Raw genomic sequence first — 24,693 nt, forward strand, 5'->3', positions numbered from 1 at the left:
GCCTGTTTTTAGGCAACGGCCTCCAACCATGGCCCACAGAAGGTCTTGGATAGGCTCTTTGTACACATGCTGTAGAGTGATTAGGTCTTTCATTAGAGGAGCATTTGATTGGTAGTTCATCTTTGAATCAGAGAGTGACTTGAGGGTAAAACCCACAGCGAAGAGAGGGCCAGAGCATGACAGCACAGAGAAGCAGAGAGGATGGGCTGGAAGTATCACAGGCCCAGATCACAGCAAGAATCACAGTGATCACGAAGCTGCAGCATGCACGGCCTGCCGGCCACATACCCAGACTCAGTCCTGTGGAGGTAAGGTCTTGCACTTTAAAGGGGAGAGGAAAAGATTGGAAATTAACTGAGTCAAACCGTGGTGGACTTGACAGTGTGCTGAGAAAAGCTCTACCTTTTGTTTGGTTGGAGGTACGGGGCTTATGCAGACCTGGGGGTGTTCACCCTTGGCTCAGGTAACTGCTTAATGGGTAGAGGGAATTGCCCACCTAGGGAATTCACATCATGATCCCTCCTTCCAATGCTCCCTTATCACTGCAGTCTCTTTGCTAGGCAGGACTTCAGTTCTTAATACAAAGTGGCCAAATTGGAAGGTGAGGAAGGGTAAGAATCAGGGTCTAGTTGAGCAGGCTCTTATCTCTTTTCTGGTATCTACCCAGCTTCCTCAGCAAGGAACCTGTCAGGTTCTGGCTGGCAGGGGCTGGCAGAGCTTAGTTGGAACCTGTCACCAGACTTCTGCCCTATCCCACCCAGTCTTGTCGTCATGGTCTGGTTCTGTTTTTGCTTTGGCCCCACTGGACAAACTGAAGACACTCCTGCACCATACCAGCCTCCCTTCTCTGCTGCATGGAACCAGAGGACTGTGGCTTCTCCCAGCAAGTTATTGTTGGGGATGAATGGGGTGAGTTAAGAGTCCTCAGTGGGGCTGAAATAGTAGTGCCCAGCTTTCTAAGGTGAAGTCCCATAGTCAGCCTACTAGGGACCTCACTAGGGGAGGGTCATGGGTGAGTCCATCTAGTTGAGTAAGATAGAGGAGCCCAGTCATGAAGCCCCCCTGGCTCACCCCCAGCCTGCTTCTTCCAGGCTCTTAGAACCACTCCCCATTCTCCCAATCAGGTCCTCCATCTAAAGAAAGTCTGTTTACACCTACCCTCTTGTCTGGTGGTTTTCTGACCTCAGTAGAAACTTCTAGCATGTATGTGTGTGTGCTTGTTTCAGTTCATGTTGGAAGCCAGAGTTGTGCAGGTGGTGGCCACCCACCCTGACACACAGGAGACCCTATTCCTATAGAGCCCACCATGGTGACTGAGACCCTCTGAGAGCCCTGACCAAGTGTGAGATGCCAGCAGAGAGCCAAGGACTTACCCTTGGGGTGCTTGATATCCCAGGGGACCAGACCTGAGACTGCAGAGTGAGGTTTTGCTCACCCCCATTCTGTCATGTGCCCAGAGTCTGGCTGATTTCCCAGAAGCCATCAGCCCTGTGTCGTTTTCCTACTGTCCTCTTCCACAATCTCACATTGAGCCTGCAGCCTTCCTGGTTCAAGACTGGACCCTGGGAGTCCTTGGTCTGGCTTTCCCAGGTGGTCCCAGGCTGTTGTGATGATAAACAGAGCAGGCATGGAGAGGAGCTGTCCACAAATGACAGGGTGCCTGTTCTCTCTGCTCTTGCTGGCCAAAACCAGCAACCCATGGCCTCCCAAGTGGCAGAAAGAGTGGCTCCCCTGGCCAGATTCCCTGCCTCAGGCCTCTAGTAGCCTGAACACAAGGACCAGTGTGTGGCTTAGGGAGATGCTCAGGACATGAGTCTCCACCTGGGGAGAGTGTCAGGTGTTTGTACAGCACATGCTCTGTTCCCTGCATAGCCTGTGGCCTCTGCACAGTGTAATTTGGTATTTTGGGGCTTTTTTAAAAGGTACCTAGAAGCCATGGTCCTTAGGATCTTAAAAACAACCACCACCACCACAAGAACCCAACTAGTCATGGTTTCTTTTCCAAGCCTTTTGATGAAATACACTTTTGTTCTTTGTTCATAAAGCTCCAGATGCTTATGGTACCAAAGCTGTTCTCACCATATGAGACTATTACTAGTAGGGCTAACCACTTTGCTAAGCCGTCCAAACTGGACAGTTTCTGAAGTCACTGCTTTTAAGGTTGCCTCAAACATCCTGCAAGCCACACAGGCCCCCAGACAGCTGAGCAGCCCCACTCTATGGCTGGAGGAGGTGTCCCCATCCTATGGTCTTAGAGAGCTGAGCCAAGTCTACTGAGAGCAATGCCCCCAGGGATGGGACTTTTCACAAGAACACATGACCCAGATTGGTGGCTTATCTGGAGGGAGAGTCTGGCTTTCCTGGTTCACCGAGCAGTGCTCTTGGCTGTATTAGGCCCTATCAACAACAGCTTAATTTAATCCAGGGCTCTAACCAGGGCTTCTTGCTCCTGGACAACCACTTGTCAGGGCCTAAATTGCCTCTCCTTGGAAACAATGAAATGAGACCAAGCAGCCATGAAGAAAAGGAAAGCTCCAAAGACTGGGACAGATGCTTTTCAGCCAAGACTTGGATGCAGAAAAAACAAAGCAGCTTGACTGAGTAAGCAAAGAGCCACTAAGGAAGAGGAATGGTGGTGAGAGAGTCACCTAATAAGAATTCTCTCCCTCAGGAAGCTCAGGGCAGGAATGTTGTTGAGATGCTGTGCCCTGCCAATTGAGACAGCACCAACCATCCTGAAAGTGGGGCTTCCCTGCAGAGCTGGATGAAGCCCACAAGGCTGGGGTCCCATTGGAGGCAGATGCTCAAGCATCTGGTAACTAAAGGGATAGAGATTTGTATACTTCTCTTAAGGGTGAGTAGTTGTCTCTCATCCACTTCTCTTAGCCTTGGATCTACCCAATTATATAAAAAGAATATATACTCAGATTCTAAAGGAAGATGGGGAACAGGGTTTCTCTTGGGTTTGGTTGTTCTACTTTAGTAACTCCAACTTTATTGTTTCGGGGGTAAAATTGGAAATGTCATGCTGTAATAAAATAAAGACCAAGGCATGTGATATAAAACTCTAGAATCCTGTGATATGAGTGAAAAAAATCAATCTGGGCCTAGGAGTCATTGTACAATCCCTGGGGCAGTGGTTCTCAATCAAGGGCAATTTTCCCCTCCCCCTCGGAGACATTTGGCAACGTCTGGAGACATTTTGGCTGTCACAAGTGGGGGGATGCTACTGTCATCTAGTGGGTAGAGGCCAAGGATGCTGCTAATGCTACAATGCCCAGGACGGCCCCCTACAACAAGAATTATCCAGCCCCAAATGTCAGTAGTGTGAAGATTGAGAAACCCTGCCCTAGGGTAAGTCGTACTTAGACTGTACACCTCTTAAGGACAGAAACCAAGTTCTGTATTCCTTTTCTGAGGATAGTTGAGGAAAAAGCAGGGTCAAGTTAAATGATTCAATCCCAATTGTCCGATTTGGTTAAACCTCAGATCCTCCTCTCAAAGTCCCTACACTTTCTCTTCTAGAGGATTTCCTTAACATTACTTTTCTCCTGGCAGAATTTTTTAACCCCATCATTCTTGTTAACTTCCAGAAAAAAACCTGAATAAACCAGACCCTAATTACAAACATGCCTCAGTGGAAGACTGTACAAATAATGAGTCCAAATTGCTCAAGGTTCACGCTGACAAACAGGCTCACCCCATAAACCTGAAACAGCATGTTATGGTCTGAGACCTACTCCAAGTTGCTGTACGAGGGCCCTTATGAATGCAGGCACCCCTGGGGGAATGAGGTTTGGGGTTTCATTCCTTTGGGGCTGCCTCATCATTGCTCCTTAGGAAACAGCCCCGTTTGCTGCCTGTATCTTTGGGAAGTGAGAGGGAGGGGAGAATTCTGGCCAAGTTTCCATAATCAGCCTCCAAATGAACAGGTTTGCTTTGGACTACCGCAGATTCTCACTCCAAGGAGAGAACTGGGCCCAGCCTGGGCTCTTGGAAGCAGCAGCTCTGGGCCAGCCGTGCAAGAGGGGCAGCGACAAAGCTGCATGTGGGCTTTGATCTTGATGTCGTAATCTGGGAGTCGGTCTGCGGGCTGCTGCTGAGAGGCCCTTCAACGCCCCCCACCACACTGGGAAGGTCTACTGAAGCGCTCTGCTACACGCCCCACTGCACTGCCTGACCGGTTTAAGAAGATGGCTATTTATTCCCAATGCCACAGTCCATCGTTACAAGAGGGGGATACTTTTGGATGTCAGACTCAAGTTCCTGCGTGGTTTCTTCTGATCCTTTATCACCGCCCTCAAATACTGTCCCTGCAACGTAAAGTCAGGACGGGCAGTTGTTAGTGTCCACTTAGAATCGTAACAGGTTAGCACTGAAAGGACGTTAGCTCTCCTAGTCCAGCCTGTCATTTTATGGCTGAGGAAACTAAGGCCAAAGAAGGGACATGATTTGCCTACATCATACAGCCAGGAGGAAACAAAGTGAGGGGCAGGATTTGTCCCCTTATCCCCTGTGACTTATATAGACTAGCCCAGAGCACAGAGCTGACTATTATTCTTGAATTACAAGCAAAATTCTACCTGATCTATGTGGGCAAAGTCCCTTATCTCCTGGCAGAGTTTTTCTGTTATTTATTTTATTTAAGAGTTGAACTATTTCCAGTTAACCCTTGACTACTACATACTCCATTTAGAATGGGAAAAGAGAAAGTTACATCCAGAATAGATCACAAAGGGATAATTCTGTACATTTGAGGCATTTGCTAGAAAAAAAGTTAGTAGTCATCATCATATATGTTCTTAACTTTTAGGAAGGGCCATTGTTCACAGATTCAGTTTTCAGACCAGGAAACAGAAAAAGAGGGAAGTTACCTTAACTAGTGGTCTCTGGAGAGGAGAACACAAAAGACAAATTCTTGGGCAGTTCTTGTTTAAGTGACTGACAGAGAAGGACATGAATCTGACCATATGTATGGGTCAATTCAGAAGGGCATGTTTCTAAAGCTTTCAGGCAAGGGCCTTGAATATAATCTTCATATCTTCAACTAAGCTTAGTAGGTGACAGTTATAATCTCACACAGTAAGAAAGGACCAAAAAAAGGTGCACCAGGTGAGACGAGAAGAGCTGATTCTCTGACAAGTGGGGTAATACGGTCATCTTTAAATATGAACACCTGGCCCAGTTCAGTCACAAATGATGCAAGGGGATAAAATGGAATTTCCACAGACCTATCCTGCTTCAGACCATTTGAGAGTCCCAGGTTGGGAGCAACTCAAGAATCTACAGTGAGAAAGTGTACTTGGAGGTTTGAAGAAGGGTGTGGACCCCAAGAGTGTTCCCTCACTCCTTTCCCCTGGACTCCCAGCTTCCAGTAGCATTGATGTAGGTACTGAGCAAGTAAAGATGTTAAATATCCTTCTGGGGAGTTATGGTTACAGATTTTAAAGGAAGAACCAAGCTTTCACAGAATTAGGAATAAACCCAACTATTACGCTTCATTCCATATAGATCCTGTGTGCCTGTGCGCATGCAAGCTCCAAGGAGATCAGACAAAAAGGCAGTGAACGAGGATGCTTTCTTGCCTGATGGGCCCTGCTACATTAGACCACAAGCTGCTAGTGGCCACAGATCTGGGTTATGCCCACTTTCTAAAACCTTACAAAGGAGCATCCCTGGATGTTGGTGGTGGTGGTGTCATGAATCACTTGGCAAGGCCTAAGATGGGCCTTGATGCCAAGAAAGCCTAGGGTAAGAAGAAGTTTGATCTCATGAAAAGGGTGGTATCATGTGTCTTATGAGAAGGGGTAGTTCTCCAGAGCAGAGAGGTCCTCAAGAACATCCTCTCTTCCCCATCTGTGGGAGACTCCCAGACTTAATGAGGGCTCTGGTCCATGTACCTGGAGGTCCTGGCTTGGCCTCCCTGCAAAGGCTCAGAAGTCAAGGGCAGTGAAGGGAGACCCAAGGAAACCCACACACAATAGCTCCTCATGTACCTTGGTTCCCTTGGCAGCCACAGTGTTCTTAACCTCCTAAGGGCCTTGGTGACAAAGACCGAAGGCAGGGTACCCGGCTTCATACAAAACAGACCTCTTGGCGCCACACTCCCCACAAACACAGCATCTCCTCACCTTGTCGGAAGGAGACATACACCAGCCTCTCATCAAACTTCTGGACCTGCCGGAAGTTTTTGACCATTTCTCTGGGGGATGGGTCATCCACCTGTGTGCAGTACAGCGCTGTCTCCAAATCCAGCAGCTGTGGGAGGAAGAGCAGAAACACACCAGGCGGGGAGAGTGACGCTTCCTTGCCTGGCCTCAAGGGGGAAGAGACTGCCAACTCTCATCTCTCACACTTTGGAGAAGCAACTGGAACCAGCCCCTGTGGTGCTTGGTGGGAGACACATTAGAAAGCAGTGGGAAAGCCAGAGAGGAGGCTTAGGGGAAGGTTAGTGCTGTTAGCTCCTGATGACACCTGAAATCTACTCTGCATGGAGGGAAACGTGGGGTGGTGGAGGGGCTCCTCAGCCTCCCACAGACACTGCGTTCCTCTCATGAGTCTGAATTGGAGCCCAAGTCTAAAGCAGAGGGGACTAGGGGCTTGTTCTGATGGTCTCATCAAAAGGAATAAAAAGAGGGAGGTAAGAGTTTCACAGGTCATCTGACTGCTAGTTCCATTAATTCTCATACACCAATATAGAGGATATAATCTGTTGCCAAGGCAGTTTCTAGGTTAGGGTGTTACTGCTTCCCAGCACATTTCATCTCTTGATTCATCACATCTTTATTCCTGTCCGCCTACTTGCCGCCATTTATCTATGTTACTCAGATCAGAAGCTAATAGTAAAAAAGAAGGAGCAACAGTGAGGACTGTACTGGACTCATGAGTGGGGGTGAGGGGTGGGGTGGGCCATGAGCCAGTGTGCAGCACTGCCCTGGCCCCATCTCCTGGACAGATGTTTTTCTTCTTGATGAATTTAGGCTGTAGAGTAGAGGGACGGGCAGTGACCTGGAACTCAGAAGACCTGACTTTGGGTCTTAGCTCTGTCATTACCCAATGGGTGATCCCTCAAGTTCCCACAACTCTCTAACCCTCATTTCTATCACCTATAAAATGAGAGGGTTAGAGATGATTGCTCAGGATTCTTACCCCAGTTTTGCACTAGACTGTGAGCTTCTTGAGGGCAGAGACCCTCACTTACTTGATGCTGCAGTCCCAGCTCCCCAGTTTGTTAAACAATTTAACCTGATCCTATTTTATTCTGCCCCTGTAGAGGAACCATGGTCTCTCCTGCCTGGGAGGTGACCATCATCCAGCCACTGAGAGATCTATTAGGAAATGCAGCTTAACTTTTTTGTGTGTGTGAGGAAGATTCACCCTGAGCTAACATCCATTGCCAATCCTCCTCTATTTTGTATGTGGGTCGCCACCACAGCATGGCTGATGAGTGGAGTAGGTCCACGTCCGGGATCTGAACTTGCGAACCTGGCATGCTGAAGCAGAGCGCATGGAACTTTAACTACTTGGCCACAGGGCCAGCCCCTTAACAACTTTTCTTTTAAAGAACTATGGAGACAGGTTCATTTTCCTAGCTTAACTTAATAGCTCCACTTTTGAAGCTTGGTCTGTAATTTCTACAGTGCTTCCAGGCACCTGTGATCTTTGGGGAAGTTTTGAATAGCTACCAAGGAAACTAAGTGTGGAAATCCAGTTGTTGATTATGATATGGGTGAGGTACCACGTAGTCTCTGACTCAGACGGGCACGACAGTTACCTGCTCCTGGGAAATTTGCACAGGGTTCCGGAAAACTGTCCAGAGCACAGTAGGGTGGCAAGGAGGTGTGGTGAGGGACCCTTTGTAGCGGTAGTACTCATTAGGCCTCTCAGGAAGTAGCTCTTCAACGTTGAAACCTGGAATGACCACTTCTTGACCTGGAGAGACATGTTCAGGGGATGATGTTGGCCTTGCTCTCTAGAGCAGAGGTGCAGCTGAGCATATGACTAAGCCTAGAAACGTGAACTAGCCCCTCTCTGGGCCATCTGACCCAAGGACCCAGTCACATACAGCACCTGCCCCCTGCATTCATTTTTCTTCAGGTCACACGGGGGTGACTACATCCTTCTCCCACAGAGGGTGAATGAATAAGGACCCCTCACCTTTGTACTTTACATCCTGAAGGTGACTGAAGATCTTGTCGTATGATGGATTGAAGGAGCCCATCTGCAACAGAGACAGGGCAGGTCGAACTGAGACAGAATTCTATAGGCTGGGCCTGGATTGACAATTCCCAATGGAAGGGCTCTTCTGGGGGTATGTAGTCTCCACTGCCCAGGTCCTCTCCGAAGGAGGCACTTTACTAGGATAATTATGATGGATCACTAGGCTGTTAGGGGGTTGGTGTAATGGTCCTGCCCTCTTGCATCTCAGGATGTCCTGTTTCCAGCTAAAGGCACTGGGGCTTGAGTGTCTCAGGGCATGGGGTATAGCTTGTGCTCCTGATTATCTGGCTGTGAGCCTGAAGGCTACAACTAGCATGTTCTCTAACCAGAACTTAAGGGAGCTTGAGTTTACACAAGCCAAGTCAGGCAAGTAAGCATGTTGAGAAACGAGATACATGCTGGCTCATTGGGGGAAAAAAATGCAAGCAAATCAAGAGACGTTCCCATTTTCTGGGATTAAGGAAAGAACTGATTCCAGGGTCCTTGTAAAGGATAGAATTTGTATACTGGGAGTTGTATCAGGGGTTCAGGCATCTGATGGGGCAGCACTGAATGATCCCCACCTCCCACCCCCTACCCCTGTGGACACACACAGGTCCTATCCAACTGGGCAATTCCATGCCTTATGCAATAGGGCTGAGGACCAGGGCTCATTTTTCCAATGTCACAAAGAACATGCACATTTCTGCTGCTGAGCCACAGAAAGTGCTGCCTCCAGGCCAAGAGAGAAGGAACCCTATGGGGAAATACCCCCATGCTAGTGGCAAGACACAGCTGAAATGGGAGCAGCTTATTACCAGAGCCACACACATCCAACAGACAGGTGCGCGTGGAACCAAAGGCCGAACTCATCCTGGCTTCAAATTCCATGTAAAATCCCTTTAAACATCTCTTACCTCTATGAGAACAGCTAGGACGGCGAGGCCTTCTGACTTGTTACTGGCAGTTTTGACATCAGGGTACAGGTCCGAGTTATAATGGACAATGTGCAGCTGCAGTGGGAGAGAAGCCACCCATCAAAGCAACTCATGGGAACCTTTCAATTCTGCAGGAGACTCTAATCCAGTGGGAGGACGGAATCCCCCCTCCCACCCCTACTGCTAGATCAGGCCTCTCCGACTCACCCCTCACGCCTCCCCAGTTTTCCCCTTTCCCTCAGTCCTCTCGAGACTGCAGACTCCACCAAGGCAGACTGTCCATCTTATTCACTCATTGTATCCCAGTGTCTGATATGGTACTTAGAAAGTATGAGGTGCACAATAGATGCTGAATGAATGAATAAATGGGTTTTTATACTAGCCATGAAAAAGCTCGGGTACTTGGAGCACTTCTCCCTTCTGATTTTTTCTACTTATTCTGGATCCTGGGGCAAAATGGTCTCAAGTGGCTTGCCCGGCCTCAGCCTGGCCACTCTGCACTTGATGTGGAAGCAGTAGGGGCTGGGGCAGTGAACCTCCGACTGTAACTTAATCTCAGTTATCTCCAGAGCAGGACACGTATCTATCCCTCAGGTGGAGAAAATCACAGCATGGCTTTTATAAAGGTTTTATCAGCCATATTTTAACAAGCCGTGAAACAAGACTGTTATTCCACGGGTGCAGACTTTGACCTTTACCAAATAAAATTCTAAACTCATTTTTTCAAAGCAGAAATTACTTATCATTATTAAAGTGAGGAAAAGAGAAGTTTCTGAGAAATCTTGGGTTTAAAAAGTCTAGGTAAGCATGAAGACATTGTTATGACAAATTCTGACAATGTTTAACCTGATTTTTAATCCTAAAGGTGGTGTCACCTGTCTTCCAAAAAACTATCTTAGTAGATCAATCTATATATATGACACATGCGTTTTTGTTGATTCTTTGCCTCTTGGGACTATGACACATTGAGATTTTATCTCTTTCTTTTCTTTTTCTTCATTCATCTCTTTTTCTACCTTATGTGGTTATAGATAGAATTCAAGCATTGTTTTATTGAATGCAGCTCAATGTTCCCCATTTTCCAAGTGGTCCTTTCTAATTTTTAAAAATTATATCAAATCATTTCTTCTTTTAAGTGGTCCTCTACTAAGGATTTCTTAGGGGCTCCTACTTCACCATCTTTCTCCCTGAAGGATGTAGCCCGCCGCATTGCCCCACACCATTGTGGCTTGGCATCGCTGTGAGAAACAGAGCAGAATTCTATATGGCTAAACGCCAAAGGTCCTATATCCTCATTTCTTTTTACAGCTAAACTTTGAGCTTCTGGTCTGTCTTAGCACTTTTATCACTGTGTGGAGATTAAATCAAGATGAGGTGAAGACTAATATAAACAGAAGGGAATTTCCCACTGAGAAGATTAAGAGAGGCTTCTTATATAGACTCAATCCAGAAGAACTGCTACACTTTCAAGGACCCTCCCTAGAGAATCTGCCACTTTAGGGTCACCTTGATGTATTTTCTCTATTATTGACATTTATGGTCCATCTTCACCAAGCCCTTGGTCTGATGATGTAACTTAATAGCAGAAAATACAATAACTAGAAATATTTTTAAATGCCCAAACCCTCCCAGCTTACACCCTAACTCCTTCTTCATTCTCCACGGGAAAGTAGAAGCCTCCGCATTGCAATTAGCCTGAAAGAAATTGCAGTCCTGGAGGTTCAGAGAGGGGCCTGGTCTGAAATATGTGCACCTCCAGTAGTGCCATCATATTGGGCCTGAATTATAGTCCCTCCACACTTGTTACTTGACCTGTAATTAGCCTGAGACATTAAGCAGTTCAGCAGTTAAGAACAGAGGAGAGTGGTCATGTCATTATTTGCCATGGGCTCCACTGGCTGATCAGTAGCATTTATCTCTTTGCGTTGCCCTGTAAACATTCAGAACCACAAACCCAAATTGAATCCCATCTGAAAGGGAGCAACTCAACCCCCTACACACACCATTGCACACTTGTAGTGTAGGAACAATGCTCTGCTTCTCCTCCTGGTTTTTGGGCATTGGGGTTGGTGCCTCAGGGTGACATAACACAATGCTGTGCTGACATCCCATGCTCTGAGTCCTCAGTGAGTCTCTGATTGCCATGATGTGCCCCGCATTATAATGCCAGTCATCCCTTGATTTGTGGAGAGTGGCTCTGGACCCAGGGCCGCAAGTTACCAGCACAACCCATGCCCGGGGAAAGGAATGATGGGATGCGAAAGACCTGTGCTAACAGCATGGCATGTGAATGAAGAAAGACTGAGAAGTTTGGGGAAGCAATTAGCCTGATATGATTCAGTAGTGGGAGGCATAAGCCAGAGAAGCTGGTGGGATCTTAATCTGTGCAAGTGGGAGGGCGATATCTAGAAAAGGGGCCTGTGTGTCCCACTGTGCCACTCTGGGAGCACTGCCTTCTGGGCAGCATCACTCGGTAAAAGACATAGAGAAAAACTCCGCATGTTCAGGAGAGGAAGTGGGGGCAGGACACCACACATGAGCTGCAAGGTGGCTGGAGTGGCTTTACCTTCCTGTGCTGCTGACAGGGCCAGGGGTGGGTGTGTGGAGCATGAAGGCAGCCCCACCCCATGCTCTGATCTTACCTGCACACTAGCCAAGTGGAAGGGTGCCAGACCACCCACTGCCAGCCTGGCTGCCCCACTCACCTCAGCGGCGAAGTGCTCCCCACCAACCGTGTGCTCGGAGCCATGGGGGTCATTCTGGTCCCCCCAGTGAAGGTGCAGCTGCGTGGCACTGTAGCGGGACTGGAGGCCCTGGATGTGCATGCCCGGGGGCAGGTTCATCTTCACTGTGGGGAGTGGAGGTGCAGCCTTCAGAACCCTGGCCGGCTGAGCGCTGCCTGAGAGCAGTCAGGTAGGCAACACCAGACTGGGGACCAGACAGGGGGCAGGTGGATGCAGGAGGTGGAGACCAGAGAGACACAGCCTGCAGGTCAGAAACCTGGGCTCTTTCCCTGAGAACGTCCCCACTTCATTAAAGCAATTCCAGCGGCACCAATGCCTTCCTGGTTCCCCTTGGAAAATGATAGCAGGAACACTAATACTAGACCAATGGATGGATGTTTGTTTACATATCCATGTATTATACACCTGGCCATGAAGATAGAACCTTTAATGAAGTATCTGCCAAGCTATAGAATTATATAACAACAATAATAATAATTACTATTTATGAAGCATCTACTCTATTCCAGATCCCAATATATATAATCTCTAGTCTTCATAGTACCCATCAATATGCCCATTTTGCAGATAAAAGCTCAAGGAGGTTAAAATTCTTACCCAGAGTCTCATGACTCATAAATGATCAAGCCAAGATTCAAATCCAGGTTTGACTCCAAAACCTGAGTGCTCCCCCAGTGAACTGTGTGTCCCCTTGAGTAGTCCATGATGCCCCAAAATTCACTCTTGCACCACAGCCAATGGGCAAAAGGACCCGGGCCTGTCTCCTCTCCCATCCCAGGAGATGTGCTTCTTCTGAGAGGTCCTGCCCTGGCTGAACCACCCGACCCCAGGGCCTCCAGCATCCCCTGAAGAGAGTGGTCCAGGCATCCCTCAAGGGCTCCCCTCTGCCCCTCCTCCTGGGTGCCTCAGCAGAGCCCCCTCCCTGACAGACAGAAGAGGGCAGGCCAGGGAGCTGAGGGGAGCTCAGACATCCCCTGCTACTCTCAGAGATCTGCCCCTCACCTGAATGGCCATTGTTGGTCAGGGTAAATTGCTCGTTGGCAGACACATTGTAGCCTTGGAACTCAAGGGGCACAAGGCTGGCATCGTACTGGAGGATGTCACTGTGCAGGTCTATTGGGGACTGCAACAGACCCCCACATGACGGGTACTTCTTGGACCAGCTCTTCTCCCCATCGGGACCTGGAAGGAGAGAGTCAAGCTCAAGATTTAATGTTTTCCACAAAAGGTTTTTCTTCACCTTCTAATTCTGTGTTCAATACAATTACATCTTTTCTCTTCTTTTCTTAATCCCCAGAGGTATATTCTTCAAGGTCCAGAGATCTCAGCCTACAGAATCAGGTCCAACAAATGCCTCAAGACTAGTTGCTCTTAGAGTGATGTGGAGAAAGAAGGACTAGAGCAGCCTCATGCCAGGGACGAGAGCCCACCAAGCTCTGCTTTATTTTGTACATTGTTCATATTTAGACACAATACACATGTTCTCCACATGAAGACCTGTTGACTTTCAGCAATTTAGCATCTGTTTATTGAACACCTATTATGAGCAGGAATTGCTCTGGATCTTGGGGCCGCCATGTTGAACACAACAATATGCCCCCTGCTCACCCAAGCTAGCATTCTGCTGGGGAATAATTTAATGAATCCACTGGGATGCCCCAAGTCGGAAAAATTGGTGTCTGACAGCTACCTGACAGCTCCACGTAGGTCTTTGAGGCTGGTGGACTTACTAATCTTCCTCATAGGAAATATAATTACAATATAATAGAATATAATTGACAAACTATCAGTGAGGAGGAACAGACTTAAAAAATAAATCCTTCAGGGCTCAGGCTTCTTGCTAACTACCAGGTAGTAGTCCTTCCTCTGGAAATGAAAATAAACAATGCAATCCCATGTTCAGATAAACTTTCTCCCACAGGGAAAAGTCTTTAAAGAATGTAGAGCTATGTTTATAAGATTATCTCCCATGGTAATTAAATGGATTTTCAGGTTGAGGTTTCTCCAGAAAAGCAAATAATTGGCAAGTCATGGCTTGTTTAGAGTAGAATCATGGTGCCCTGAGGGCACTCTTGGATTTGGGAGCCATGTGTTGCCATCTGGGGTCCATTCATTAGTATTTCAGCACAAGGAAGGTGTTAACCAGCGCAGAGGGAGAAGGAACACCATTCTTTCTGGGAACGCTTCCACAGACAACAGCACCATTTCATAAGAGTGTAAGTGTGTATACTGGTCCCACAGAATCCCAATTTCCTACACCTTCTCCTCTAGGGGGACCTCATCTGAGAGTAGGGAGAGTCAGAAGCAAAACTTGATGCCCATATTCATTTAAAATGCTAGGAGGAGTTGGTCCTAGGTCTGGACACACACAATAGAACCCTACTAATTTTTCAGGCTGTCAACCTTTGGATATACCTTTTCAGAAATGTTGGAGCTTGAAAGGATTTCAGAATCTCCAGTCTAACCTTTCACTGGACTCTAGTTTTCTCACTTGCGCACATCAGGCAGAGTTTCCACTGAACTATATTATTTTTATTTGCAAGCCTCAAAGCCTTGGACTCCAGGCAACTCAACTACACCAAGATGGCGACTGGGGGAGAGGGAGGCTGAAGGACACCAAAGCAGTCACTCCACGGACAAACTGGAGGAAGACAATTATTCAGCTGAAGGCAAAAGCAAATTCTTTAGGGACAGCAGGGAGCAGAGATGAAGCAATCACGAGGTATCAGGAAAACCCTAAGGGTCAGGAAGAGGCACAGCTACCGGCTGGCAAGCCTTCCAGAGTGAGGCTGCCTGCCTTTTCTCTGCTCGCAATACCACCTGGGCCCACAGCCAGGGTGGCAGAAGCTGCCAGACAGGCATGAATGGAAAAACTCAGGAAGTAAAGAGGCTTAGCAATGAGAAGATTTCTCCTTGCACACATGACTAAAGGGAACCGAGTTAGAAGGACTTTCCTTTCCCAGAGCAGAGGTTCCAAAGGTTTCCTGGAGAGAGCGTTTGAGTGATAACTAAACCAAGAGCTCCTCAGGGCCTGGGACATGCCATTTTCGTCTCTGTGAACCCGTGTTGTGATTAGGGTCACATGCATAACAGGAATGTAGTAAACATTTTCCCAAAGAATGAAAGACCCCAAAGAACAGAGAGCTTGGGAAAAGGTTGTCTTTTCCTTTTCCTAAGGATTTGAAAGGCATCAGAGTCAGTGGTGGCAAAACCTTCCTAGGAAAGAAAAGCAGCTGTATTGGGCCAGGAGAGTGCAGAGAACAAGATTCCAATACCAGCTGTCCCACCACCTCAGTGAGTGACCTCGAGCAAGGCACCTTCCCTCCTGTCTCCTTCGCCCTTTGTACATATGGGAAGATGGGACACTATGTTCTACAAGGTCCCTTCTGGCTCTCAGGCGCCAAGATTTATTAAGATTACTAGGACTCAGCACCTTCACCCTCTGTATCAGGTGAGTTTGAACAAGTTGGAGAGAGTTGCTTATGCCGAGGCAGTGCCTGGGCATGTGACGAGGTGCCCAGTGGGAACCAGCTGTGGGAATGAGGGCACAGGGCACTGCTGCTCCTGGGACTGGCTGGAGAGTGGGCAGCCATCTGCATCAGGAACCTACCACCAGTCTTAGCTGCCGTCCGCAGGGGGCACTCATCCTTGAGTATCAGTCACAGGGCCTTAGAGCAGGAGGGTCTGAAAAGCCTTTTCTACTCCTCCTCCTGCTTTATTATTATTATTACTATTATTATTAATTTCAGTCCTTTTGGTCCTTACAACTCTACAGGGTCAGCAAGGCAAGAATTGTCCCATTTTATACATGAAAAATTGAGATTAAGTGATTTGCCCAAAGTCAGACTTTGGCTCAGTAACGGAGTTACCTTGCCTGGCTCACAGGACTTCCGTTCCCTCCTGTTTCAGTGTTTATCCAGGAGGTTTTGTGCACACCTGTTTCTTCCCTTTCTCATCCTCTCCTTGCAGGCAAGGATCATGTCTCACTCTTCCTTGCCTTGCCCACAATGCCTGGCACAGAGCAGGCCCTCACATGTTTACTGAACTGGATTCTCATGCTAATTTCGTGGTTGTTCTTCTCCAGGGAAGCAGGCACCTATATTAGTAGCTTCCCATTCCCCCATATTACTGTTTTTTTCCCTCAAAAAAGAAACGGAAAATGGCGTCACTTGCTCAGGTTCAAAATTTACCCTGCTAGCTTGCTAGTTTGCCTGCATGGGGATTTGTTCTGTTTGGGACCACTCATTGGAAAAGAAATCTGGTTACTGCCCTGTAGCCTGGGAGATGGCCTGCCAAGTGTGGGGCCTCATGGCAGTTCATAGGACCCTTCACCAGCATGTGATGGCTGATGTCCCCTTCTTGCATGGCTGGGGACATTGTCAGAGCAACCTCCCATCTTTGTGGCTTGTGAGTGAGAGGGAGAGGTGCCATGTGGATGGGCACCAGGACAACCAGTATCAGAGGTGTTGGCAGCAGACTCGTTTCTGCCCCCAGCCTCTGCCTGGGCAATGTGTGACTTGCCGCTGCAGTAACTCTGGCCTTTTCGCTGGCAGCTACAGCCCAGGCTGTAATTTTTCAGCTCAGTCTCAGCTTTCACACTCATGCCAAGTGCTCTGCTGCCAGAAAAACCTCTCTTGAGACTGACTCTTCCCAAAGAACCATTTATTTCCAGCTACCGTAAAAATGTGACTTTTCTGAGTTTTGACTTTGCCTCTTCAGTTGGTTGGATTCCCCCCATGATCATGAGAAAGGAGATCATATGTATCTCCCAGTTTGTTTTTTCAAACAAGATCAAGGCATTATTTGTTTCCAGTTCATGACTTTTTCTGCTTTAGGCAAAACAGAAGTGGACTGAATTTCTGTTTTGAAATGTAACAAGAGATTAACATGGCACAGCTCAAAATGCCTCTCGTGATTTCGGATTGGGAATTATGAGGCCCAGAGTGCAAGACTTGCATTACCAGAGGACCAGAATTTTTTCATGAAAAATTTCAAATGTATACAACAGTAGAGAGAAAAGTAAAATGAACCCCCACGTCCCCCAGCTTTGACAACTAACAATTTACAGTCTATCCAGCTTCATTTATGCCGCACCCACTCTCCCCTATCCCTGGATAATTTTGAAACAAATCCAAATATATTTCAGCTGTACATATTTCAGTATGTATCTCTAAAACATAAGGACTCTTAAAACTACAATACTATTACTACACTTAAAAAGTTAACAATTCCTTAATATTATCAAATCCAGACATAATTCAAAGTTTTCCAATTATCTCATAACTTTTGAATGGTTTATTTGTAAAATTCAGGATTCAAATAAGGTCCCCATATTGCAGTTAGTTGACGTGTTATGGCCAGGATCTCAATTTGATGAGGGCAATGCCTCGTCAGAGAACAGTTGGCCCTACTCTTCCAAGACTCAAAATCTTAGAGCCAGCCTGGCTTGGTCCATCATTTGCCCTCAGTCGGTCATGGAGTCCCAAGTTTCTTTCACCACCACCACCTCCACCGCCCCAGTTAAGCCCTCGCCATGTCACACTGCAAAGGCTCCCTGCAGGGTCCCTGCCTCAGCCTTTCGTGTTAGCTGCCAGGCTCCTTTCTTGTTGCAACCAGGCTTAACCAGGTGTAGCCCTGCTTCTGCGGCACCACTCCATCCTCCACTCCCTGTCTCTATAGCATGCCCGCCCCACCCCAATAAAAAACCAGAGCCATAGCCGTCTTTCACTGCCTAAATGTTGAGGCCTTCAAAGGCCCTCACACCCTCCCCAGTCTGCCCCCAGTCTGGCCGGTTCCCCCATCCTCAGAACAAGCTATGCCCACCAACCTTCACAAATGTTCCTATGCTAAAAATTTGCTTAAAATGCCTTTCTTCTTTCCTCTTCACCTTTCCAAGTCTTGTCCACTCTTCAAAGTCCAGCTCAAGTCCTGCCAAAGCTACTCCAGTGCTTCCTCCCTGCCTGAGCTTCTTGGCCAGCCTACTCAAGTTTTGCCCAATGGTACAGTGCCTCGAATTGTCACTTACCTGTCTCACCTGTGACTGTTCTCTCCAGAGGAGCACGTAAACTCCAGACTAGAGCTCGGTCTACAAGTTTCAAAGACCTTTTGAAGTCTAGAACTTTTTGTCACATCCCTCCCCCATGTCTGAACACATAGTGGCACTTAGCAAACACTTAATTAATTCATTTGGAGGGTTTCTTAAGCTCATTTCAGAAAACTAGACATAAACAGATGAGAGAAGAGTGTGTGTGTGTGTGTGTGTTTGGTTACAGGAAGATGAGGGTAATGAGAAGGGTTTTGTTTTGTTTTTTAGTGGAGAGACTTGAGCTTACTTCCATGCAGAAGGGAAAGGGGAGCAGAGAAGGAAGGTTGGATCCAGAAGAAAGAGGAGCTTGTTAATGGAGTGTGGCCCTGAGAAGACAGCGGTGGAGGACCCAGCCAGCAGAGGCAGAAATTAACTCTGGGCTGAAGGAGGCACTCAGTAAATGTTTGCTGAATGATTCAGACCAGAACATTGAAGCCTGCCTGGAAATGAGTCCCATAGAATGAAAACCCAGTCAGAAATCCTGGAATTCAACAGGCCTGCCAAGGTGATTAGAGAGCAGGATTGGCTGTGAGAAGATAAACAGTCCAAGTTTCTCACATTCTGAGATGTATGCAGCCAAAGTACACCAATGAGCCTAAAAAGTCGATGTGATTTTTTTAATGAACTTAAATTTGGCTATTTTCTTAATACACCTTGTGTCTTGTCTTAAAATTTAATTACAGAAAATTTCAAAGGAGGTACGAAAGTGAAGAGTATAGTATAATGGCCCCACGTACCCATCCATGCATGACTAGTTCAGTTTCGTCTATCCCCCGCACCCATCTGTTCCTCTCCCCTGGATTGCTTTGAAGAAAATCTATGGATGCTTTTGTCTCACTAAAGATAAGGACTCTTTAAAAATAACCACAATATCATTTTCTCATCTAAAAATCTAAAAACTGTTAACAATAATTTCTTAATGTCATCAAATATCCAGTGAGTGTTAAATTTCACCAATTGTCTCATAAATTTATTTAACAGTTTGTTTGAATTGGGGTCCAAATAAGGTCCATGTATGGTGACTGGTTACTATGCCTCTTAAGTTCCTTTTTATCTATGGGTCCCCCTTTCGTCTCTCTCTAACACGGTATAGTTAGTCTGTACATATAGACTCATTACTGTATAGACTCTTTACCACCTTGGGCAAATAACAATTTATGCAAGTAAATGAAAAATAATTTTATTAGATAAAATTTTATTTTATACCATGTGCAGACATGGTATAGGGGTAGGTAAAAAATTTTATGGGTTGAGTAGTTTCTTATATTTACGCACCTGGTACATATACATTATAGCATATATTGTAATAATAAAAGCACATAGAGCCCCTTAGAAGACAAGAACTATATAATTACTGCTACAGTTTGATTCCTGTTTCTCACTGATTACTCTTTCTCACAGACTCTGCATTCTGTATGCTCAAAAATAATAAAAATTTTAGTGAAAATAAATATTGTTTGTAACTTGGACTGTATTTAACGAGTCTGGACTCAAAAAGAGTGCATTCATTATTATCCTATTTTGAGGTTTGTCTTTTTGGGCCTTTCTATCTCGTCCCTCAGACCTGCCCCTGACGTCTCTTGGTGGTCATGCTCTCTGCAGTAGACGCCCCTCCATGTCAGGGGGAAGGCTAGTGCCACAGCTGCCCTGGGAGCTTGTCCTGGGCCACAGGCTTCAGGGCTTGTCTCTTTGGACTGGCTATCAAAACACAGTCATATCAAAACTTGTCCCAACGGATAAAACTGTAGTGGCAAGGTTTACACTTTCTTTTCCACCAATAGTCAAAATTTCAGAACAATAAAAGCTTTTGGTCAGCTCCCAAAATTTGTTTTGTAAGGGGATCTGATGATAGTAAAAAAGTACCTCGTCCTGGTATGTTTATTTGTATGAAAGTGATCACAGATTGTGTATCAAATTTGAATACACATTTAATAAAACATTATATTTGCAATAAAAAGTGAATATTCAAATGCTGAATGAAGGAAATACTCTGCTTGGAGTGCTATTTAATTCTGAAGTTAGTTCATTTCTTCAACAAATGTGCCTGCTTTGTGCCAGGCACTGCATTAGGTGCTAAAAATACAATGGAGAACACGATAGATCTGGTCTCTGTCCTCATGGAGCTTACATTCCAGTAGAAGAGACTGATAATAAATTACAAATAAGCAAACAAGCAAAGCAATACATAAATAAAATAATTGCAGTCTGCAATCAGTGCTATGAAGGAAATAAGCAAGGGCTGTGATGGAGAAAAATGGAGGGGCCGCTATGGACCCAACGTGCAGACAGGCTTCTCAGAGAAGGTGCCATTAAAGTTGGGACTTAAAGGATGGGATTGAGCCAACCATGAGAAAAACCTGAGGCATGGCATTCCAGAGAGGGGGCACAGCAAGCTCAGAGGCCCTGCTACAGCAGAGAGCTTGTATATCTTACGTGTCTGTGATGTAAAGATTCAGAAAGAACCTAGCATTCATCCGGCCTCCCCTTGTCCGGGGCTGGGCGCTGCCCTACTACAAGGCTGAGTGGAATCATTCGGCACCTGCTCATGTACACACCTCTATTAGAAAGGTCGTCCCTTCAGGGGGCTGGTACCCACCTCCCTAGGGAGGTCATCCATCAGTCGTGGTCCTGTGGTTGGAGCCACAGAACACAGCTAAGCCACAGGACCTCATTCAGTTGGGAAGGCAGTCTTAGTGTCCCCTCTAAATCCATCCCAACATCACACATCCTCAGACTGTTGTTGGGACGTGAAAGCCACATTTTCAAAATGTGTTTAATATATACTTTACAGCTCCTGTAGTTCACTTCCAAAGTTGATTAAAAGATATACAGCTTCTCAAAAAAGTCCAGTGGGTTTAGCCAGTTGGTAGTACAGAGTTCCCACAGTGTCCACCTTGGCTGGATTCTGGCCCCCTGTGGCCTGAGCAGAAGGCCACATTCTGCTGACTCTGCCTGTTTTACTGCTGGTCAAGTGGAGAGGCATGGCCATAAAGCCCAAGATCCTGCCCAGAAGGAAAGGAGGCTAGCAGGAGTGTGGGGGTTAATGATTGATGGATGAGGTCTTATGGTTTTATTATAAACAGACGGAGGCCAAGGAATCAAACTGGCGTCGAAACTTTTCCTTTGTTAATGTTACAAATGAATCAGAGCCAGGGCAGGGAGCAAAGGGCTAGAGGGGCAGGGTTCCTTTTTATTTATAAAGCATAAAGCTGGACTGCCCTAACAGGCCCGTTCTCCCTCCTTGGATTTTGTTATAGATCCAAAAAAAATAGGAAAGTTTTCTAAATGCTTTAATCCATACTTTATATCAAACTTTTCTCTTTATTATTTCAATTTTTATTTGGGTCAGCTTGAGGGGGAGGGCTGAGACTGGGACTGGGTAAAGTCCGCCCAGACCACTCTTTGGCATCATTTCTGGTATAGCTGTGGCAGTGGGGACCAATAGTGCAGGCTGGATGTGGGAAGAGGTGAGCTGCAAGACTGGGCCACCAGCTCAGCTCTCTGCTGGCCCTTGGGAAGTCCTTCCCCTCTACTTTGCCATATCTAGAGGGCCCCTCCCTCTCCAATAATCCCAATCCCTCTGCAATATTGCTGGGGTTGGGGGAGAAGAGAGGTGCCAGGACTGGCGTAGGGGGTAGGGGACAAAAAGGCTTTTGTCCCATTTACACTCTGGAGTCCAGGCCTCTGTCAGGTCCTTTCTGGAGGCAAGGCTTTTATAGGGAGGAGGGTGGGGTTTCCTGGCTGCCAAAGGTGAATGGGTGACAACTGTGTGCTTCTGCTCGTCCACCTCTGCTACCCTCTTAGGTTCTGTTGCCTTAGAGAGTGTTCATTGTGGAGAAGCTCTGCCCCCTCTCTGGACTTTTCTGAGCCTGCTCTCACCTCTACATATTATGCGGTAATGTTGGGCTGCTTGCACTCTTCAGACACACCAAGCTGCTTCCCATCTCCCTGAAACCCTCTCTTCCTGCCCCTCTCACCCCCTAAAGCAGGACCAAGTGTTTCTCCCTCCTCGCTGCTCCTGGAGAGCCCTTTGCATTTCTCTTTCCTAGCAGCACCTACACTTACCAAAATAATATTTTGTATCTTTCTACCCTAGTAGGCCATTGGTTCTCACAGTGCAGTCCCTGGACGAGCATCATCATCATCATCATCACCTAGGAACTCATTAGAAATGCAGATTCTCGAGCCCCACCCCAGACCTACTAAATCTGACCCTGTGGAGGTGGCGCCTGGCATCTGTCATTGAACAAGCCCACCAGGTGATTCTGATGCTCGCCAAAGGTTGAGAACCACTGCACTCGGCTCCCAGCTCCTCTCATTCATTCTTGTATCTCTGACTCATACCACAGAGCCTGGCACATTGGCGTGTTCAACAGATGGTTCTTGAACAACAGCAACAACAACAAGCAATTAATAAGTCAGACAAGTTGCTAAGTGTTAACAGCCTAACCCCGATAATGAAACCTAGCCAGGCCAGAGTCACCATCAGAGCTCAGCATGTTATTCTCTTTGATCTTCTTTTTTTTTTTTGAGGAAGATCAGCCCTGAGCTAACACCTGCCAATCTTCCTCTTTTTGCTGAGGAAGACTGGCCGTGGGCTAATATCCATGCCCATCTTCCTCCACTTTATATGGGATGCCGCCACAGCATGGCTTGCCAAGCGGTGCGTCGGTGCACGCCCGGGATCCGAACTGGTGAACCCCAGGCCGCCACAACAGAGCGTGTGCACTTAACTGCTTGCGCCACCAGCCGGCCCCTCTTTGATCTTCTTGGACTCATTCACAAAAGAATCGTGGTAGATGTAAAAATGCTAAGTCCATAGTCAAGCCAGACGTCCTGCTCTACCTTCCTTAAAAAGAATATTACTCAGGCCGGCCCGTGGCTTAGCGGTTAAGTGCACGCGCTCCGCTACTGGCGGCCCGGGTTCGGATCCCGGGCGCGCACTGACGCACCTCTACTCCAGCCATGCTGAGGCCGTGTCCCACATACAGCAACTAGAAGGATGTGCAACTATGACATACAACTATCTACTGGGGCTTTGGGGAAAAAAAAAGGAGGAGGATTGGCAATAGATGTTAGCTCAGAGCCAGTCTTCCTCAGCAAAAAGAGGAGGATTAGCATGGATGTTAGCTCAGGGCTGATCTTCCTCACACACACAAAAAAAGAATATTACTCAGTGTTGACCATGAGGAACATAACTTCCTTTTCTGAACCTGTTTTCATGGCTCATCTTATTTCTTTACTCCTTTTTTTATTGTGGTAAAACATACATAACATAAAATTTACCATTTTAACCATTTTTAAGTGAATTCAGTGGCATTAAGTACACTCACACTGTTGTGCAACCATCACCAGTATCCATTTCCAAAACTTTTTCCATCATCCCAAATGTACACTCCTGGTGGGAATGTAAAATGGTGCAGCCACTGTGGAAAACAGTTTGGTGGTTCCTTAAAAAGTTAAACATAGAATTATCACATGATCCAGCAATTCTACTCCTAGGTATATACTCAAAGGAATTGAAAACAGGAACTCAAATGCATACTTGTCCACCAATGTTCATAGCAGAATTATTCACAATAGCCAAAAGGTGGAAACAACCCAAGCGCCCATCAACAGAAGAATGGCTAAACAAAATGTGGTATATACATACAATGGGATATTATACAGCCATAAAAAGGTTTGTCTCATTTTAATGTATACCTTCTTTTCCAAGAATCTAACCCACTAGATGTTTGAGGAGAACCAAGGTAGGTCTCTCTATTTTCACAACACCTATCACAGAACCAAACTTACAGTAGATACTCAGTAAACGCTCATTGGTTGAGGAAAACTCCCTGTGATTTTCTTGGTCTAGACTCAGAACAGTGGTTGTCAAACTTTAGTGTGCATCAGAATCCCTGAAGGGTTTGTTAAAACAGCTGGCTGGGCTCCACCCCCAAAGTTTCTGATTCAGTAGGTTTTGGGTGGAGCCCCAGAATCTGCATCTCTAACAAGTACCCAGGTGATGCTGACACTGATAGTCTGGAGACCACACTTTGAGGACCACTGGTCTAGAGCAGTACTTCCCAACCCTGGCTGCACACTGGAATCGGTGAGGGCGTCTAAGTTTGCCCGTGGCCCCAGACCCTGTGAACTGGTTTAATTGGTCTTGGGTGGGGTCCAGATACAGGAGGCTTTCAAAAGCTGCCCAGGTGATTCTATTGTGCAGCCAAAGTTAAGAGGAGCTGGTGGGAAGCTGTCATCAGATCAACAGCATTGTGGCTGGAGCCAGGGCTTTTTACTCTCTGCTGTTAGGGTAAGGTTGCTTTTTTAAAATTAGTTAATTTTTTGTTGCGGTAAAATATATATAACATTAATTTACCATTAATGACATTGAGTATATTCGCAATGTTGTGCAACCATCACCACTACTTAGCTCCAGAACATTTTCATCACTCCAAAAGGAAACCCCATAGCCATTAAGCAGTCACTCCATTTCCCCTCCTCCCCTCAGCCCCTGGCAGGCACTAATCTACTTTCTATCTCTATGAATTTGCCTACTCTGGATATTTCATATCAATGGAATCATACAATTTGTGTCTGGCTTCTTTCACTTAGCATAATGTTTTCAAGGTCCATCCATGTTGTAGCATGGATCAGTACTTCATTCCTTTTTATGACTGAATAGTATTCCATTGTATGGATGTACCACAATTTGTTTATCCATTCATAGGGTTGCTTTTGG

At 46.6% G+C, this 24,693-nt stretch overlaps 1 protein-coding gene across 3 annotated transcripts in view; it reads right to left on the bottom strand.

The window, feature by feature from the left end:
* The window catches only part of CA12 (carbonic anhydrase 12), a 49,587-nt gene that overhangs the window by 4,127 nt on the left and 20,767 nt on the right, over window positions 1-24,693 (bottom strand). For 2 of the 3 annotated variants that reach the window (XM_087428182.1, XM_004421668.3), the window contains exons 3-8: window positions 12,884-13,063; window positions 11,843-11,985; window positions 9,117-9,212; window positions 8,158-8,221; window positions 7,775-7,932; window positions 6,132-6,258 (exon numbers count right to left, since the gene is read on the bottom strand). In XM_087428182.1, coding sequence (XP_087284308.1) covers window positions 6,132-6,258; window positions 7,775-7,932; window positions 8,158-8,221; window positions 9,117-9,212; window positions 11,843-11,985; window positions 12,884-13,063 — 768 coding nt within the window. Of the gene's footprint in view, window positions 1-288; window positions 322-6,131; window positions 6,259-7,774; window positions 7,933-8,157; window positions 8,222-9,116; window positions 9,213-11,842; window positions 11,986-12,883; window positions 13,064-24,693 lie in introns of all 3 variants that reach the window. The other variant, XM_014780803.2, reaches the window with a different exon arrangement.

This window comes from Ceratotherium simum, chromosome 3, assembly GCF_057802395.1.
Source record: "Ceratotherium simum simum isolate JZ-2026a chromosome 3, ASM5780239v1, whole genome shotgun sequence".
In the NCBI taxonomy this organism is placed as follows: Eukaryota; Metazoa; Chordata; class Mammalia; order Perissodactyla; family Rhinocerotidae; genus Ceratotherium; species Ceratotherium simum.